Here is an 18,407-nt window from a genome sequence, read left to right as displayed (position 1 = left end):
AACTGACAAAATCCGTGAATAGGTTATTATTATACTTACTGCCACAAATTGCTTACACAGCCTAAAGAGAAAGTTGAAAGAAAAATCAAAGCTAAAACCTCTGTAGGCTAGCTACTCGTGTGGAGTACTCTGCGTGGTTGCATGCAGCCGATGCCTGAACACAAATGAAAATGAAATTATTAAACTTGCAAATAAATTAAAACTTTTAGTGAAAAGATAAAATACTATTGTACAGCATAAGTCTTCGCAAGTTAATTAGTAAAATTTCACTATAAAGAAGGCTGTCTCTATTATTATTATTATTATTATTATTATTATTCATGTGTTTAACGAGAGTAAAATGCCCATTGGCTGGTAAGCAGTATTGTGTCACTTCCGCCGCCTTCTTCTTCCGGGGGAAGCGGAAGTTCTCTCCGTAGCGGCTTGTCGTTGTATACCGTTTATGCCTTCAGTTTTATCGTAAAACGTTAATATTTGTGTAAATGTAGAATATGGCCTCTCCGCTCCCCTCGTCGGGAGCGTTAGCGGTGCCGGACACTTCCGGTAGTAAGACAGCAGCCTGCTCCGCTCAGCCACGGGCGAAGAAGCGGCCGGCGAGTCCTGCGCTGAGCGGCAGCCCGGCGACGACGGTGGCGTCGGCGTCGTCGGCGGCGGTGGTGGTGGCGGCAGTGGCCGGAGGTGGTGCTGGTGGAGTGAGCGCTGTAACTGTTGTCACTAAGAAGAAGAAACCAAATGCCGCGCTGTTGGCTCTACCGACGCAGTCACAGGTGTGAAGAGTCAGTCATTAGCAAACACATTGAGATCTAACTCTCCAATCTCCCGGTGTCTGAGCTATGTTAAAACAGTTTTTTTTAAAAAAAAAAAAAAAACCGCCTACGTACTACTACTGAGCTCTTGCCGAAAATGATATGCCTCGTGCTTCATCCGATGGCGATGCGCATTTTTCTTTTTCTGCCTGCTTCTCTTCTGTGCATCCTATGTATCGCCGTAAATCCATCATGATGATGCGCTCCTCTTAATCCGTGTGTCTCCCTGGTTATCATCGTGCATCCTTGTTAATCCTTGGATGCTGTGTTCATCCATGTTAATCCGTGTGTATCCTTTTTGCATCCTTGTAAATCCTCGTGCTTCTCTGTTAATCCTTTTGCATCCTTGTGTAGCCCTGTAGACCCTTCTGCATCCCCATTCACTCTTGTGCAACCTTTGTAGGCCCAAGGGGTGGACACAGCCACAGAGCTGAGGACAGCCTGCTCCTCTGACCTTTCCGCCGCCATAGAGTCCAGCACTGCCCCCAAACCGCAGCCGTTTAAAGATCCCAATTTTGTGGTAAGAATCATCCCGAAGTTTGCGTTAAGATTAAGCATTTATCTGTGGTGCGTGGCAACGGGTGGTATAGTGATTGGGGATGTGTACTTCTTGAGCCCATGCAGTTGCTGATTTAAGTACCACATGAGATTTATCTTTATTCATTTACCTGATGCTCTTCGCCAAGAGACTTACAATGCAAATGTATCTACAATTATTTCCCCATTTAGTACAGTTGGTTAATTTTACTGGGGAGATTTAGGGTAAGTCCCTTGTTCAAGGGTACTGCAGCCGGAGGTGAGGTTCAAACCTGTGACCTTTGGGTCCAAAGACAGCAGCTTTAACTGCTACCAGCTGTCTTTTTTTTTGTTTAATTCAATCTGCATTCCATGGTAAAATTTTTTGGTAAAACTGATTCAGGACTGACTCATTATATTAGTATGTGGATTAGTGCAAAGGGTTAGAGCTTTTACTAAGTGATGTGAGATAAACGGTTTATGTGATTTGGTGCCTGGTGTAAAACCCTTTCTGAGTGCTCTCGTCTTTCTCCGACTGTAGCACTCCGGAATTGGTGGGGCAGCAGCAGGAAAGAAGAACCGCGCCTGGAAGAACCTGAAGCAGATCTTGGCAGTGGAGCGGGCCCTGCCGTGGCAGCTCAGTGACCCCACCTGTGAGTCTGCTTCACCCCTCGCCACAGCCCCTCAACCTCTCTGTGTTCTAGCCATTCGTTCATTGACTTTCAAGAAAATATGGTCACTTCTAAGAGCAATAATTTGATTGCAATAAATATTTACAATTAAGTGCATGTAATGCTTGAACACCTGCTGTGTAATTAAAGGAAATGAATGAGTGGAAGATGTACGGATCATTTCTACTAATACAATGTCTGTCTGGCTTTATCGGCAGTTGTTTCTTACATTGATTGTGTTTGCAGATTACAGCATAGATGCCCCCCCCTCCTTGAAGCCAGCCAAGAAGTACTCTGATATCTCTGGACTTCCAGTAAGACCTTGACATTGAAAGCAGTAGTGCCTTACACTCAAAACAGCATCTCTTGTATGTATATATAAGTATTTTCTTTACACAGTAGGGCCCCTCCTTGGGTTTGAACCCATCTTCTGGTCTGGTTGAAAAATCAGTTGCTTTGGTGTTATGTCTTCAGTTTTACCTTCTGTCTGCAGAATTACTTACTGGCTCTGTATTTTAAACTCCATAACAATAAATGTCACGGATTATATATGTTATATATCAGCACTTAATACCCAAGCAGAGTATGTGCCAGTCAGCGAAAGTTGCTCATCCAAATAGTTCTGTTATTAGTAATACATGTTGTTCAAGGTGAAGTTCTACAAATGGAATATGAATATTGACCAAGTAAGTTTGGATAAATTATTTATAAAATAATTCATATATACTGTAAAACAATGCTGCTTTAACCAATGTACCTTTTCGGTTCATGGATAAAAGAGGGACCTGTGTTCTGAGCAGCAGCCAGTGAGTGAAACGTCTTGCGACTGAGACCAGAAGAGCAGTTATTCTCCTGCCCTTCCCCAGCCCCTGACCTCTCTAATCTTACTCCCATTCTGCACAGGCCAGCTACACGGACCCCCAGACAAAACTGCGCTTTGCGTCCAGTGAGGAGTTTGCCTATATCCGCCTGCTGCCCACAGACGTGGTGGCCGGATACCTGGCCCTGCGCAAGGCGTCTTGCGTTGTACCTTGAGCAATGCCCAAAGCGATGCCGTGAAAGGGAACTTACGGTTGCATCCCCACCCAAAGACTGCTCACACAGGGTTTGAGTGAACGTTGCTGTTCTGCAGTCCAGGATGAAACATTTCGCTGGACTTGTTCACTGGACTCTTCCTGCAGGAAGTCTGATGCAGGTCCACCAATCTGTGTAAAATGTTTGCCATCCACTGCTAGGGGATGCTGATGAAACCTGTTTACAACCCCTGTGGGTGTCCAGCTGTACGTTTACTGTGCAGGAGTCGGGGGGGGCTCATTATACCCTAGTCTTATTTATTGCCACTTCCTGATACTGTGGTAGAAAACCAAAGTACTAGACTGTGAGTTGACAGTGCAGAGTCTAGACTCATGGTCTCCCCCCCCCCCCACCTTCCTCTCACAAATTGTTGGCTGAAGAATGAGTGGTGAGAAAAATGTCAATACAGTTTGGATAAATATGCCTTGTCATTACTTGCTAAATTCTACAGTTATAAAGGCCTTTTTTGCCCAGTTTAATTCGAAGGCTGCCACACGTAATTTTAGAAGCATGGTTGACATAACACGTAGCGGGAGCACCGGGGTCAGATGGAGTCTCTCCATTTCTGTGAGTCTTGCGCTGGTGAGGAGCTTGAGAGGCTCTCCTGCCACAGCAGGGTCTCTGCTGTTCCTGTGACGCAGAAGAGAAGCAGCGCTTATCTCCTTCCTGCAGGTCCTCTGGGGCACAGAGGGGAGCAGCAGCGCCATCTTTGGACTGACGCGGAGTGAGGGGCGCACGGCGTGTTCAAGATTCACTTGAGGATTGTTTTCTCTTGAACCTTATCTGTGTGTTTATTAGTGAGGGATATGCCTAATGTGTCCCTTTTTTGTAGTTAATAACCTTGTAATTGAATTACATTGGACTTGACTTCTCTTTGTTCATTGTCTGATATCAGTTGAGTGTAGGAAATGCCTTTATACCTGCATGTTTTCCACCCTCTACATAAATTAGGGTTTAGGCTTTTTTTTTTTTTTTAAATTTGGGGGGGGAGCCTTCTGCTGTAGTTCTGCAATGACAGGTGCTGAGATGAGGTTTGTGTGCTTTACTCCACTTTATCATGTCCCTCGGGTAGACGCTGAGGAATATGGTGTGTCCTACTTGGCAAATTCATTGTTAACTCACAGCTGGGCAATTTCTACATTATCGCTCATGTCCTGGTCCCGACTTATTAAAATGCCCCTTGTATTGTTTGGCCTCCGGAGGGCAAAGCGGTACCTCGCAGTGTCTCGTTGCACTTATTAATTTTAATCTGATTAAAGGAACGTGACAGATTTCTCCACCGAGTGTCATCTGAGAACGGTCCTTTAATCCACTGGCGGGAGCGATGTTAATTAAAAGCCCCCCATGCTGCACTGGCCAGGCTCAGTCATCTTGGCTAGAAGCACCGTGGGCTCTGCAAAGGTCTGGAGAGCACCGCTCTCCTGCAAGGCGTCTCACTTCTGCTCCACTTCGCTAAATGAATTTGCTGTTGTTTTGCTGAGGAGGAATGGGGTGGACTGCAGACACGAGAGGACGGTGTTCCTCCATCAGGTTTTATTTATCAACCCTCACCTGCATTCCTTGGGCAAGTCTGTGTGTGACTATATGAAGCTGTGTCAGAACACACGCTCCATTACCTCCACGGAGCTCTTCTCGTGAGCGGCTACGCCTCTCGTCTACTACAATACAGCATAGGCACCACGCTGAAAATCCCAGGATCAGGAAAGCAGTGCATGAACGTGTAGTAGCTTCACTGTTTCTGTCACTGTGAATAAAAGAGTTTGTGTAATGATCCTTTCTGAGACACTTCTCTAGGTTGATGGGTGATAGCTGTTAGTGTAGTGGTTAATGCTACTGCCTTGGTACCATAGGCTACAGGTTCAAATCCCACCTCTAGTTGATTTACCCTTGAGTAATGTCCCTGCAGTATATTTAAGTCTAGTGAATTTACCAAGTTGTATAAATGGTAAATAATTGTAAATAAGTTGCTTTGGAGAAAACTGTCAGATAAATATGACTTGTTTTCCTTTAGATCCAGTTCTGCAGCTCTGGATTTTGGGCTTGCTGTATGAACACAGGGACAGTTGATTCTATGCTGGCTGGAGTCACTGCTGTTGACCTTGATCACACTACGTTCACCTGGTTGCTGTAGCTCAGACTTTTATGGAGCAGAAATAAGATTATTGAAAAAGAGCAGTGATACATGAGTCTGCAGTGAAGCCTGAACTCATGAGCTCCACCAAGAGACCTGAGCTCTGCAGCCTCTTGGTGTCATCAGCAGGGTGCATAGGGCTTAGTATTATTTCCCTGTAGTCAGGAGACCTTCTGCAGTGGTGACCTTGATCAAGGTCCTTACCCTGCGCTGATAGAGTGAAAGTTACTTGGTGTAGGTGGGTAAATTAAAGTAACAAACTTGATGTACAAAGTAAGTTATTTTACTATGTAATGTTACTAATGAAATAACCTAGATGACATGATGGGTGCCTTGTTGTTGGCTATGGCTCAGTTTCTCCTGGTGTTTGTAGCCTCAGACAGCCACCTTAGGCTTCCACCCAAACTTTTGTTTGGGATTCAAGGCCCCAGTGAGGATTGAACTCACGACCGCTGGTTTACAAGACCAGTGCTCTAACCACTGAGCTATGGAGCCCCTCCTTGGGAGGCTTAACAGTCACTGGTTCTTCTGAAGTAAACCCCATTCAGGCATCACACTGAAGAACCAGTTGTGGGGAGCACCGCTTCCAGTCACCAGTAATAGTTGAGCATGGTGTCTTCTCATGCTTTCTAATTATGATTCCCTTATCCAACAGGACTTAGGTGATTTATCCATTTATACGGCTGGGTAATTTTAACTGCATCCGTTCAAGGTGAGTGTCTTAAAGGTAGCAGAGCAGAACAGAATGGAACCCAAGGCCTTCTATTGCAGTGACGGCTCTAACCACTGCGCCACCTGCTGCCCCCAGCTGTAACGTGTCCCATAGGCCCTCGGCGACCTGCCTGCTGAACTGTGACTCTCAGCCCGTCTCGAAGGGATCATGTCCTCCATATCATGCTTGTAGACATGAGTTGAGGGTGTATATAGTAATAATACATGATGATGACTATGAATCATGTCCACTCATTTCTGAGGAGTTTCCTCATGATTTCCGTTGCTTAGCGGATCACCGCAGCGACGCCTCTTCCTCCGTTTATTTGTTTTGGCGATTCCCAGCCGACAGCCTTTATGGCAAGCGTCATTATTCACTCCAAACTAGATCCTCCACGATGAATACAGCTGTTGGGTCATTTCCTGTTTCACCCTGTAATGAACCTGCTGGATGTCTGAGCCCCGCAACGGAAACATCTTTCTCTTCTAATCCCTGGAGAAATTTTAAGTGAATTTAACCAAAAGGCTCTTGCTCATAACTCCTGAATTGTAAGGTCACTTCCAACCACTGATGTATAAAATCTGACATTCATCAGAGTACATTTTATTCTTCATTAAGAGCATAATCTACACGGTGTTCAAGGAATATATATAGATTGCAAGTGACATCACTTAGCAGAGAATGTGTGGAGTAAGAAGTGTCCAGTTGAAATTGTAGCTCGCTACAGTTCTGAAAGTGATTCATCAGGCACCGCATGATAAATATCTTTTAGCATAACATATATGGAAAATAGTTTTTAGAGATACCTTTTCGTGCTCTGCCCTCTGGCGGCCGACGGCGGTATTGCAGCGCTCGTGCTCTGCTCTCTCTCCGCTCTGGGTCCTCTAACACAGGCATGGATTTGCTATGAAAGCAAAAAGTATCATTAAAGGAAGCTTGTAGTTTTAATGACAAGAGCACATAAACACTCATTACTGCAAACAGCCCAAACTCATTTACATCGTTTTGTGTGTTTTTTGTTGTTTCAAACAGTCGAGACTGAATAGAGCTGCTGCACGAGTGTTGGCGCGAGGAGTGCCCATCCGGAGCGGCTTCCGACGGAGGAGATACGCTCGCTCTGTCTCGTGTCCCGCCTGAGGTGCTGCCGAAGTGGGGAGAAACAGGACGTGCTCATCGGGGGTCTTAGCTTTTGCAGGGATCTGGGGTAAAGCGCTTCTTCCCTGCTCGAGTGCCGTGAAATTGCTCATCTGTGTGGGCGGGTCAATTATTGTAATATCGGCTAACATCAACTAAACGAATGAATTTAACTTCCTCTTTAACATTTTTGTCTCGCTGTACTACATATAGGGGGCGCAGTGGGTTGGACCGGCTCCTGCTCTCCGGTGGGTTTGGGGTTCGAGTCCCGCTTGGGGTGCCTTGTGATGGACTGGCGTCCCGTCCTGGGTGTGTCCCCTCCGGCCTTTCGCCCTGAGTTGCTGGGTTAGGCTCCGGTTCCCCGTGACCCTGTATGGAACAAGCAGTTCAGAAATGTGTGTGTGTACTACATATGCTTCTTCTTATTATTATCATCAATGACATATTGCTGCTTTTCTGCAGTGGTTGCGGGAGGATGCAGTCAATGAGATGGTCTTTCCTACTGTGATGGATACACACACACACACACTCACACTCACACACGTGATGTGGAACCAGGAAGCCACCAGTCCCAGTTCCTCTGCAGCAAGCTGGGCCATCGGTTTAGTATCAAGATCAGATTGCGGCAAACAAAAAAACTGAAAATGAGAAACGAAAAGGACCCATTCTGTCTGTGACCCTCACAGGGTTTGGATCTCTAGTGGGATCTGACATCACAACTACTGACACGTTATCGCTGGAAGTTCGAACGATCTGATCTTCGACATCCAGCCTGAACAACAGGGGATCTTCATGTCTCACTGCGGACCCCTGATGTCCAGCGATGGTGTCAACATTGACATGTGCTGGAAAAGGAAGGTGTTCTAGGCCCCAGCGAGGATCGAACTCACGACCCCTGGTTTACAAGACCAGTGCTCTAACCACTGAGCTATGGAGCCAGACCTGTTCTTCACTCTCTCTAGGCGGTACAAATAACACTCCCTGAACGCCGCTGAGGTGACTCACAGGGGGTGTGACCTGTTCCAGCCCGGTCGCCAGGCAACTGATGCACCTTCCACTAAGGATGATAATTTATGTGCATCTATCTAGCCTCCATGGTTTGGTTTTTAGCCCAAAAGTGGAGCCTTGGGTCTCTTCCCACCAGGCTGGCCCAATGGTTGGCAGGAGATGCCATCACAGCCCACATGAGGGTGACAGGGTGGAGGTCAGTGCCTCCTGGCAGGAGATACAGTAGGTAGTGTAGGGATTAGTGCTGCTGCCTTTGGACTCAGATGCTGTGGATTTGAATCCCATGTCTAGCTGTAGTACTCCTTAATCCCAGGTTCCATCGCTCAGTGGTTAGTGCAATGGACTTATAAAGGAGTGGTTGTGAGTTTGAGCCTCACTGAGGCTTGATAAATGCTGTGCTGAGAATGAAGCTGAGGGATTTTCCTGGGGTATGTATTACTTTGTCTGGGACTGGTAGCACCGTTGTGGTGAGCCCTACTACCTTTGCACCTGAAGGTTACAGGTTCAAATCCCACCTCCTGCTGTTATACCCAACGGTGCAGCTGCTCCATTAGTGGATGGATGATTATGAATCTCTCTGGAGAAAAGTGTCATCTTAATGTGAATGTGCACTACCCTTGATTGAAGTACTTGCTCTGTTGTTCTAGTAAAAATTACCTTGCTGCCTACATACAGCATGTAACCACAGTCAGTTGGAGGGATGTTAATGTGAGAACTGGATTAATTGCCCGTGAAGTGTTCTCACCTTTGGCCTCAAGTAGTTGCTCTTATACGTGTTCAGTTCGATAAAAATACCCACCTTTCAAAAATGTGACAATATAAGCACAGCAAATATTTACACCGTTTCTGCAGACCTGGTATTGGGAGCTAATCACAGTACTGTACTACTGCTCTCTTACCGTACTCTGTAGTTTGGGGTCAGTTTCTGTACTTTTCACCATCCTGCCCTGTTGTCTGCACCAGGTACTACACAACATTACTAAATTACAGTACAGTACACGCCACGTGCCGCGGCAAATGGTGGTAGATTAAACTATGTTTACCTGCTGGGTTAAATATTAAAGGATTAATTTCCCGAAACGACAGGCTGTTTTACTGCACCTGTTTCGGTCACCGTCTTATTTCTCTCCTAGGAAAGTGCCCTCATTGAGAGCGTCCCGTGTTCTGGGATTTCTTACCTTTTTACTGAGACCGCTGCTGATTTGCATATTGTTAAGTACTGCTTTTTTTAACATTAAAGTGTACTTTAACTTTTATAAAAGGACAGAAAGGAAAGAAATAGAAAGACACTGGAGATGCTGTTACAGGGTGCTTAATCAAAGGGGGTGCAGTAGCACAGTGGCACAGTGGGTTGGACTGGGTCCTGCTCTCCAGTGGGTCTGGGGTTTGAGTCCGCTTGGGGTGCCTTGTGACGGACTGGCGTCCTGTCCTGAGTGTGTCCCCTGCCCTGTGTTGCCGGGTTAGGCTCTGGTTCCCTATGACCCGCCCCCCCCATGGGACAAGTGGTTCAGAAAGTGTGTGTGTGTGTGTGTGTGTGTACTTAATCAGTGACTGGAAGGAATGGTAACTTGTTTTTCCGAAAGAAAAATCAAATGCTGTGTAAAGTGACTGAAATTACACACCCACAGTCTACAAGGGAAAATACCTGCCAACGCAGGACTTCAATCTGGCTCTGTAGCTCAGTGATTAGAGTGTTGCTTTCTGAACCAAGGGTTGTGAGTTCAAGCCTCACTGGGGCTGACTGAGTGCTGTTCTGTAGCTGTGAACCTAAAAATAAGGAAAGAGGGCCTGTTGGGGGATGGCTCACTTTCATCCATGAGCTCTTTAGTTCTCTCATATCTAAAGACCTTGGTGTGTTTCTCTAGGTCAGTGCTATTGCCTTTGGATCACAGGTCACATGTTCAATCCCCACCTCCAGCTGTAGTACCCTTGAACGATGGAGAAGACACTCTCTTCTTCTCGGAAGAAAAGCATCAGCTAAATGAATCAATGTAAAGCATGGCAGGTCCCTTTAGAGCGGCTACACTAACAAGGTAGATTTACAGTCGCTGCCTGTTGTGGAGTTCCACATGTCCAAAGTGATCCATGTTACTGGTAGAAGCGGTCTCGATGGGATTGTGGATTCAGACCGTTTCCAGGTCTAAGAAGGGTTCTGAGACTGAGGAAGGCTTCCTGTGCCGGGGTCTGTCCGTTGAGAAGGGTATCGCTGATGCGGCAGAGCTTCGGTTCCTCCGGAATCTGTTTACCAAGCGGACGCCCGATCGGACCGGCGAGCAAGAGCCGTTCCCGCACCAGCTGACCTCCTCGCCTGCCCTCCACGAAGGGTCTCGCTATGGGACCTTCGGGTTCACCTTCCCCGAGTCCGAGCTGCTATATGCGTAAAGCAGGTCTGCGGTGGTAGGAAGCTCATTCTAAGAGTGTATAAAAGAGAGGTCTCCTCTCAGGAGATCGTGCGGTGCGCACCGTCCTCGTCCACAGCCCTGATGTGGCTCTTTGAAAACTACCCGGAAGTCCAAGACAACAAAGTTTGTGCCCATTGAGGGGGCAAAATACCATCTGGCATCCACAGGCAATAAGCAACAGGTACAAAGACCATGTGGTGGGAGATGACCTCAACAACCCCATTTCATTGTATCAGTTAAAAACTGAACGTTTTGTGTGTGTGGGAGAACGCCTCTCTGGTGTTTCATCTCCGAGGGGACGAAACGCTCCGTTTCAGCGAGGAAAAGCTGCTGAAGAGCCTCGCTGCTTGCGAACGGGAAGAACCGAACCTCTGTTGGGATCCAGAAAAGTTTTCTTCGGAAGAGGCTCGGGCAGAGGCGCAACAGCGAAAACGCCACATAAATCTGCAAAGAGATGACGATGTCTGACCGTCATCAACCAGTTAATTGCTGAAATGATAGGAGAAGCGATGTATCTAAAAGCAAAACATAAACTGTTACAGATTACGTTGGTAAAAAATACAGTTTTAACCTGTTTTCCCTGTGTAACCCTTCTAGTTCTGTCTTTAAATCAATGTGTGCCAGTGCAGTAAATCAGTGAAACACTCTTTGACTCTTTTTTTTTTTGCAGACTTTCAACTATTACTATCTACAAGACTTGATCATCCGCTACACCCCAACCGGACCGCTTCGCTCTTTCACATCTGCCCGCTTGGTGGTCCCACGCACGAAAGGTAAAGCGCGAAGGTTCTCGGTTCTGGCTCCGTTGTGGTGGAACGAGCTCCCCCTCTCACTCAGAACTGCTGAATCCCTGTCCGCATTTAGAAAGGGTCTGAAAACTCACCTCTTCCATGCTCACTTTGCCCATCATCTCTTAAGTTCAAGTAAGGTGTAAATGTTCATGCTCTATAACTTTAAGATCATGCCGGAAAAACCTTTACACAGCTACTGCTGTAATATAATGTAAATGTTTATCTATATCTCAAAAAAATATATTACTCGGAAGGTGATTTGGAATCATTTATATTCTGATAAAGTTTTATGCAGCTACTCCTGCAATGAACGCTGGTTCATATGGTGGAAAGGAACAAACTAACTGCACTTAAGAATCACATGGCTGCATCTCAGTGTCTCTTCCTCCTAATGTAATGAACGCTTTGTATTTTCTATGAGAAGAAAAAGCTCATCTTCTAAACTGCAGTGCAGTTAGGGGTTTTAGCTAATGTAAAGTGCTGTGGTAACTGGGGTGCGGTGGTGCAGTGGCGCAGTGGCGCAGTGGGTTGGACCGCAGTCCTGCTCTCCAGTGGGTCTGGGGTTTGAGTCCTGCTTGGGGTGCCTTGCGATGGACTGGTGTCCCGTCCTGGGTGTGTCCCCTCCCCCTCTGGCCTTACACCCTGTGTTACTGAGTAGGCTCCGGTTCCCTGCAACCCCGTATAGGACAAGCGGTTCTGAAGAAGAAGATGTTCCTCACTAAATGAAAAAATGTAAATGTAACCGAAGCCTTTATTCTCACAGCACACTGGGAGTGTGTTTCTTTGTACAGTGAAGATTATTGTAAATGCATATGTTAGGCATTATGAGAGATTTACATTTCCATATGAGATACAGACAACATGGTAATGGGTCACATCACCGATTATAATCTCCCATGTTTATTTATTGTTAAGCTTCTTCAGAAACAGACATGGAAACATTTGAGTCGCTATAAGGACTCATGGTACCAGACTTTGGATGTGAAAATGCCGTTGTTTGTACCGTGTTAAACGCAACACGGTTATTACATGTTATGTACACGTGGATGCGTGTAGCATGTAACCCTCAAAAATGGAAGGAAGGCCCCAGCGAGGATCGAACTCGCGACCCCTGGTTTACAAGACCAGTGCTCTAACCACTGAGCTATGGAGCCTCACACATACTATGCTAACACACCTTTTAATTTAAAGTACATGTCGGAGACAATGGAGCCACACCTCAGGTGATCTGACTGGTTTCTGCAAAAATATGTCACTGTCCTAATGTACACCTCTCTAGAAGTTGAAGGCTCAACACATAAGACTGTCTATATGTATTTACACATTTTCCAGTGGCTATATTGGGTGGGTGAGGGGGGGGAGCATGGTGGCACAGTGGTGCAGTGGGCCTGACCGGGTCCTGTATCTGAGGTTCAAGTCCTCCTTGGGGCGCCTGGCGACAGACTGGCATCCTGCCCTGGGTGTGTCCCCGTGTCGCCAGCTCACCACAACCCCGCTTGGGCCGAGCAGCTTCAGCCAATGTGTGTATTGGACAGTAAATCTTTTTTCAGATACTTCAGATGAAAACATGTGAATTAAATCCATGCTTTAATCGGAATTTACTGAAGGTATTGTGATGCATTTGGGTTTTCTCTGTTGTATTTTCATCTGTTACTCGCTTCACCCTGTAGCTCTTTTCAGCCGATTTAAATCTGTGATAGACGAATCAATTCATCTGGCACCTATCTTTATGTGTTCTTGTCTTTTCTTTGTTTGAAACTCTACATGGTTTTTTTGCATATACATTTAGAAAAGACTGCTATTTTTACCGGGGATGTGGTGGCACAGTCGGTCGGATTGGGTCTTGCTCTGTAGCGGGTCTGGGGTTCAAGCCCTACTTGGGGTGCCTTGTGATGGAATGGTGTCCCATCCTGGGTGTGTCCCCTCCAGCCTTATACCCTGGGTTAGGCTCTGACCCTCCATAGGGCAAGCAGTCCAGATTGTGTGTGTTAATTTCACCTTGTAGAGAAATTATACTTAAACTCCTCTACTCCCAGAGCAGCTCTGTCTCCATAATTCTTCATTTTGGGTTGTGCTCTTATATAAACACAAATACGCAAAGCTCATTGGCTCCTGTGAACCCTCTTACCATTACTTTTCAAACAATGGCAACATACGGTTACCGTGACAGTGAAAGTACAGCTGAGTACAAAGGTCATCCAATAAGCTGTGAAGCTTCCGGTGAGTTCAGGAAAAGAGCTCTGTTTACCTTGTTACGAGTAGCACCTACAGGTTCTCTGACTGTCCCTGGGATAAAGGAACGTGTTTATATTTATTCATCTGGCTGACACTTCCCTCCAAAGGGACTTGCGCTGCCTCCAGTGCTTACAGCTTGGTGATTTTTGACACAACAGTCTGACTTAAGTACTAAGATGAAGGGTTTTACAGCAGGAGGTGGGATTCAAACCTGCAGATTACAACAGTAACTCCTTTTTCCAGTGGGTGGACCTGCTGTCTCACAGCTCTTATGCCATGGGTTTGAATTCATCTTAGCCTATGTGTAGTTTGTATGTTCATCCTACATTCCTACGGGTTTCTTACAGGGGCTCTGGTTTCCTCCCACAGTCAAAGACATGTGTTTCAGGTGCACTGGTGACTCTGCCCATAGAGTGTGAATGTGTTTGGCCTATAACGGACTGGGGTTCTGTCCAGTTTGTACCCTACTCTATGCTTCTGAGACTGCAATGACCATAAACTCCAACATGTATGATAAAGTTCAAGTTCAAGTTGTTTTTAGGAAACCATGGTGCAAGAAAGAAAGAAAAAGCTGATTCGCTCCCATGGCTACATGCGTACCACATAGGTAAGCTGTGGGTGAGGTGACAAAGGGATGAAAATGACCAGCTCTGCTGCAGTTTTAAAATGCGCACATTTTCAGAAAATGGTTTAAAACTGCTGGATTATGTCCATTATACTCTTGTGTTGTTAAGGTGGATATAGAGCTTGTCCGGAGGACTCCACACGTATTCATAAAGGAAATTACTGCAGGATGACCTCCTCAGTAACGCGGCATTGCTGCATCAATAATGCATACAGTATAAATGTATTCAACAGTATTTAATTTAGTATTTAGTAAGTAATTAATTTGGTCTTTTTAAAGTGTAGTTGATGAAGAGTAAATTGGAAATTCTCTGGATCAAGTATGATACACATTTATTGAAGTGCACCTAGTGAAACAGAGCTTGCGAAAAACTAATGTGACTTTTCTGCACAGGTGGATGTGGCAACAATCACCCCCAAGGACGATGCATATTGTGAGCTGATAAGTGACTGAGGACCTGTCAGAAAGAAGGACCACTTACAATATACAAGACTTATAATATACAACTAGTCTGAGAGACTAGAGAGAGTGTTGGGTAGCAAGTACAAAGGGATCATGAGGGCTCTCTTGAAGCAGTCCTGAGTTTTTACTCTTGATTTCCTCAGCTGCCTACTTCATCTACACATAATCATCACAGTTTCGTCTTAAAGTATAGTTAGTATCGACTGTATTTCACATATTTTTTCAACTATTTTTTCTTTTAAAGCTTAAAAATGTCTTCACAACAATCTCTTCCAGTACATTAAATAACTTACAGTTTCAAGAGTTTTACAGTTTTAACCTGCGTTACGTGTGTAACACATCAAGTTTTGTCTTTAAATCAAGGTGTGTCAATGCAGTAAATCAATGAAACACTGTTTGTTTGCCTCTTCGTTCGCAAGTGAAGCAAAGACTTGAAACTGTAACTTGAAGCCTTTGTTCTCAGACAGTGTTTCTCTGTACACTGAAGATTACTGTAAAAGGCAGGTTTCAGCAACTCAAGGCCTGCAAGACCATTAAGGTTCTTCTCAACAGACATTGATGAAAGCTCTTGGCTCGAGCTGAAACAAGAACTCGCAGCACTTGGAGCATGATGTGGAAGTATGTTAGTAGGAAGACCATTACATGCATTCTTACATGCAACATAGTTGTGTATGTATAGTGTGTTACACTGAAAAATATAAGTTAGGCCCCAGCGAGGATTGAACTCGCGACCCCTGGTTTACAAGACCAGTGCTCTAACCACTGAGCTATGGAGCCTCACACATACAATTCTAACAAATCTGTTCATTTAAAGTACATGATGTCGGAGACAATGGAGCCACACCTCAGGTAACCTGACCTGAGGTAACCAGTTTCTGCAACGATGTGTCACCATCCAAACTTACACCTCCCTAATTTGTGAGAAGCTAAACACAGTGAGTCACACATATTTGCTCGTTTTAAAAGAGCTCAATATTCTAGGTGAATACATGTTAATTAAATTTTTGTTCTCTTTTCGCGTTATGTACCTCACGTGATACAACTACTTTCCACAACCAGAGCTCTCCTCATAGAATTGATGAAAAAAAAATATGTCTTTAACATGTTTTCTGCGATTACCGTTTAACTATCAATACCCTCCCGTATTTTTCGCACATAAATGGCGTAAAATCACTCGTCACTCCCTTTTCAACGGAAATGCAATGGCGCCATTTTTTTTTAATAATGGTGTTAGGTTTCCCGCTTCCGCTCGTCCAATCAGATTCGCTCTGAGTGATGTCACATCAGTCACATGACCACTCGAGTCCCCTTCTATAGGCCCGTCTACACGTGTTTACTGTAAATCGGCGCGTGGAAGTTGCGTGACAGAGCAGCGCTCAGGTAGTGTAATTGTACTAAATATACAATTAACTAAATGTAACTAACCGTGATCAATATGAAAAAATGATAAATAACCGTAACCCAATAAAACCCGTGAACCTGTATACTTATCTGAAGTTGTCCGTTATTTTCATAATGTACTTTTTTTTAATTCTGTGTTGATCAGGAGCTGGGGTGGGCAATTTTTTTATTATTGTATTTCTATTGACACAAATATTTTGCTTTCAAATATTTTTGAAGCTTTTTCAGCTTTTTTCCTGTACTTTTTCCATTCAAAAGGAATGTCTGAAATGAAAGAAATGTGTAGACATTCAGTTAAAGTGCAGGTACTTTCACTTGTAAAGTTGGTAATATTCTTCCCTGGGGCTTTATTACAATGAAATCATATTCACACACACACACTTGCTGAAACGGGTCCGCGGCAAACCGGAGCCTAACCTGGCAACAGCCTGGAGAGGGAGGGGACGCACCAGTCCATTACAAGGCACCCCAAGCAGGACTCGAACCCCAGACCCACCAGAGAGCAGGACCCAGCCAAACCTGCTGCACTACCACACCCCCCTCACACATATCAATTCAGCTCAATTTTTTTCTCTAGACTAACTTATAGGGAGTGTGCACCTGCTTTACCCATTCATTCATGTACCACGTTTAACAGCACTACTATGGGATGTGAACCAGCGCTCTTTGAGCCCAAAAAGAGGCCATCTAACCACTACACTACTACCTGCTGCACTCTGTCTTTGTCTAGTGTAGTGGTTAAAGCTGCTGCTTTAGTCTTCAAAAGTCAAGGCTTGAGACTCATGTCCAGCTGTAGTACCCTTAAGCAAGGTACTTGGCTTGAATTGTGCCAGTAAAATTACCTGGCTGTATAACTGGGTAAATAACTGTAAGTCCCTTTGGAGAAAAGCATCAGCTAAATGTTAAGCAAAAAACCGTTCCTAACCCTGACTCAGTGTTATGAAGCAATCACCTTCTAGAAGTTCCCTCTCACTAGTAGGGAAGTAGGTGGATAAATAAATAATCTTTTTTGATCCCAACGAGGGAATTCAGTAACACAGTGGGGACACAGTAATAAAGGAATCCTCTTGTTTACAGCAAGGAAAATGCAGCAGTTAAATGACAGAGGCTTCAGGGAGACGGTGTCTGAGAAGAAACACATGAGCTTGGATGATTTAATAAACGACGAGACCTTCGAAAATCGGAACATCAGGAATGATGTACCATTGCCTTCAAAACCCCTGGAGTTCCACGTGTCTAAAGTGATCCACGTTACAGGCATAAATGGCTTGGAAGGAATTCTGGATTTAGGTGGTTTCCGGGTACGGCCTGAGACGGGTTCTGATTGCGAAGAAAGCTGGGGTCTCCTGTGGTGGGGTCTCTCCACTAGTAAGGATGAAATTGATGCAGCCGAAGAGCGGTTCCTCCAAGAACTCCTTCCCAACCGGACGCCCGATCAAGCCAGAGAGCAAGAGCCGTTCCTGCGCAAGTTGACCACCTCACCTGCCTTCCAGGAAGAGTCTCGCTATGGGACCTTCAAGTTCACCTTTCCCCTCTCTGAGCTGCTGAATGAGTACAGCAAGCAGTTCTGCTGCGGCAGGAAGCCCGCTCTGAGGGTGTATAAGACGGTGGTCTACGCACTTGAGATCATGCACGTGGTCCTTGTCCATGATCCCCATGTGAAACGCTTTGACAGCTACCCGGAACTCCAAGATAACGGCCAAAGTGTGTGCGCTCTGCAAGGCGAACATATGGTCTGGTGTCCGCGAGCAATAAGTAAAACACACAAGTTTTCTCTGAGGGGAGGTTACAACACTGTCTTACTAGACAAGTTACTTTCCAAGGTGCTCTATGTACGGGAGCACGTCTCACTGGCCTTTCACGTCCCGCTTGGCGAAACGCTCCATGTCCGTAAGGAGACGCTGCTAAAGAACCTCACGGCCTGCGAACAGTCAAAGATAAATCTGTGTCGGGATGCTAGACAGATTTCTGTGGAAGAGGCTCGAGCAGAGGTGGAAAAGCGGAAACGTTGCGTAAACCTGCAGTGACCTGAGGTTCTCTGACTGTCAAGAGCTGAGATGGTGAGAGAACGTTGAATTCCGGTGACAAAAAAAAACTGATGGTTTGCGTTGTACTTGCTACATTGTCCTGCTTGATGTAGGATCATTGGTTCTCTGCCTGGGGTGTCCAATATGTGGTCTAAAATTATTAATAGATACTACACCTGCCTTAAGTACTACAAATTCTTTTGAACAAGATGGTAATACAGTTATAGTGAGACACACACTTGAATATGTGGCAAGTAAATAAAATAATGATTTTTCATTTCAGATACTTAAGGATCAATGCGCCACTAAGATTTTTTACATTTGCAGTCCTCGGACTAGTTTACGGTAACTATTGTGAACCTTGGCCAAGCATTGAAAAGTTTGCACACCCTTGGTCGGTGAGCCATGCCTC

General features: G+C 45.3%; 1 protein-coding gene and 4 non-coding genes across 6 annotated transcripts; 1 reads left to right on the top strand and 4 right to left on the bottom strand.

Moving 5' to 3' along the window:
• Positions 1-405: 405 nt before the first annotated feature.
• Positions 406-4,757, top strand: ino80c (INO80 complex subunit C). Of its 2 annotated transcripts, none has more exons than XM_018762803.2 (5): positions 406-767; positions 1,210-1,326; positions 1,864-1,975; positions 2,240-2,307; positions 2,897-4,757. In XM_018762803.2, the coding sequence occupies exons 1-5, from the start codon at positions 492-494 to the stop codon at positions 3,026-3,028; spliced, it is 705 nt and encodes a 234-aa protein (XP_018618319.2). In that variant the 5' UTR covers positions 406-491; the 3' UTR covers positions 3,029-4,757. The 2 variants fall into 2 exon arrangements, with proteins under 2 accessions (XP_018618319.2, XP_029115952.1); XM_029260119.1 differs by having other exon boundaries at positions 2,240-2,361; positions 2,897-2,968.
• An 863-nt stretch (positions 4,758-5,620) lies between these two features.
• trnat-ugu (transfer RNA threonine (anticodon UGU)) lies at positions 5,621-5,693 on the bottom strand. Its single transcript has one exon. It is a non-coding gene; the product is annotated as a tRNA-Thr (tRNA).
• A 2,216-nt stretch (positions 5,694-7,909) lies between these two features.
• trnat-ugu (transfer RNA threonine (anticodon UGU)) lies at positions 7,910-7,982 on the bottom strand. The gene has a single exon. It is a non-coding gene; the product is annotated as a tRNA-Thr (tRNA).
• A 4,344-nt stretch (positions 7,983-12,326) lies between these two features.
• Positions 12,327-12,399, bottom strand: trnat-ugu (transfer RNA threonine (anticodon UGU)). Its single transcript has one exon. It is a non-coding gene; the product is annotated as a tRNA-Thr (tRNA).
• A 2,872-nt stretch (positions 12,400-15,271) lies between these two features.
• Positions 15,272-15,344, bottom strand: trnat-ugu (transfer RNA threonine (anticodon UGU)). Its single transcript has one exon. It is a non-coding gene; the product is annotated as a tRNA-Thr (tRNA).
• Between the last annotated feature and the right edge of the window lie 3,063 nt (positions 15,345-18,407).

The sequence above is a fragment of the Scleropages formosus genome, chromosome 18 (assembly GCF_900964775.1).
Source record: "Scleropages formosus chromosome 18, fSclFor1.1, whole genome shotgun sequence".
NCBI lineage: Eukaryota > Metazoa > Chordata > Actinopteri > Osteoglossiformes > Osteoglossidae > Scleropages > Scleropages formosus.
The sequence above is the reverse complement of the archived record's forward strand: the minus strand, read 5'-3'. Positions and strand labels throughout refer to the sequence as shown.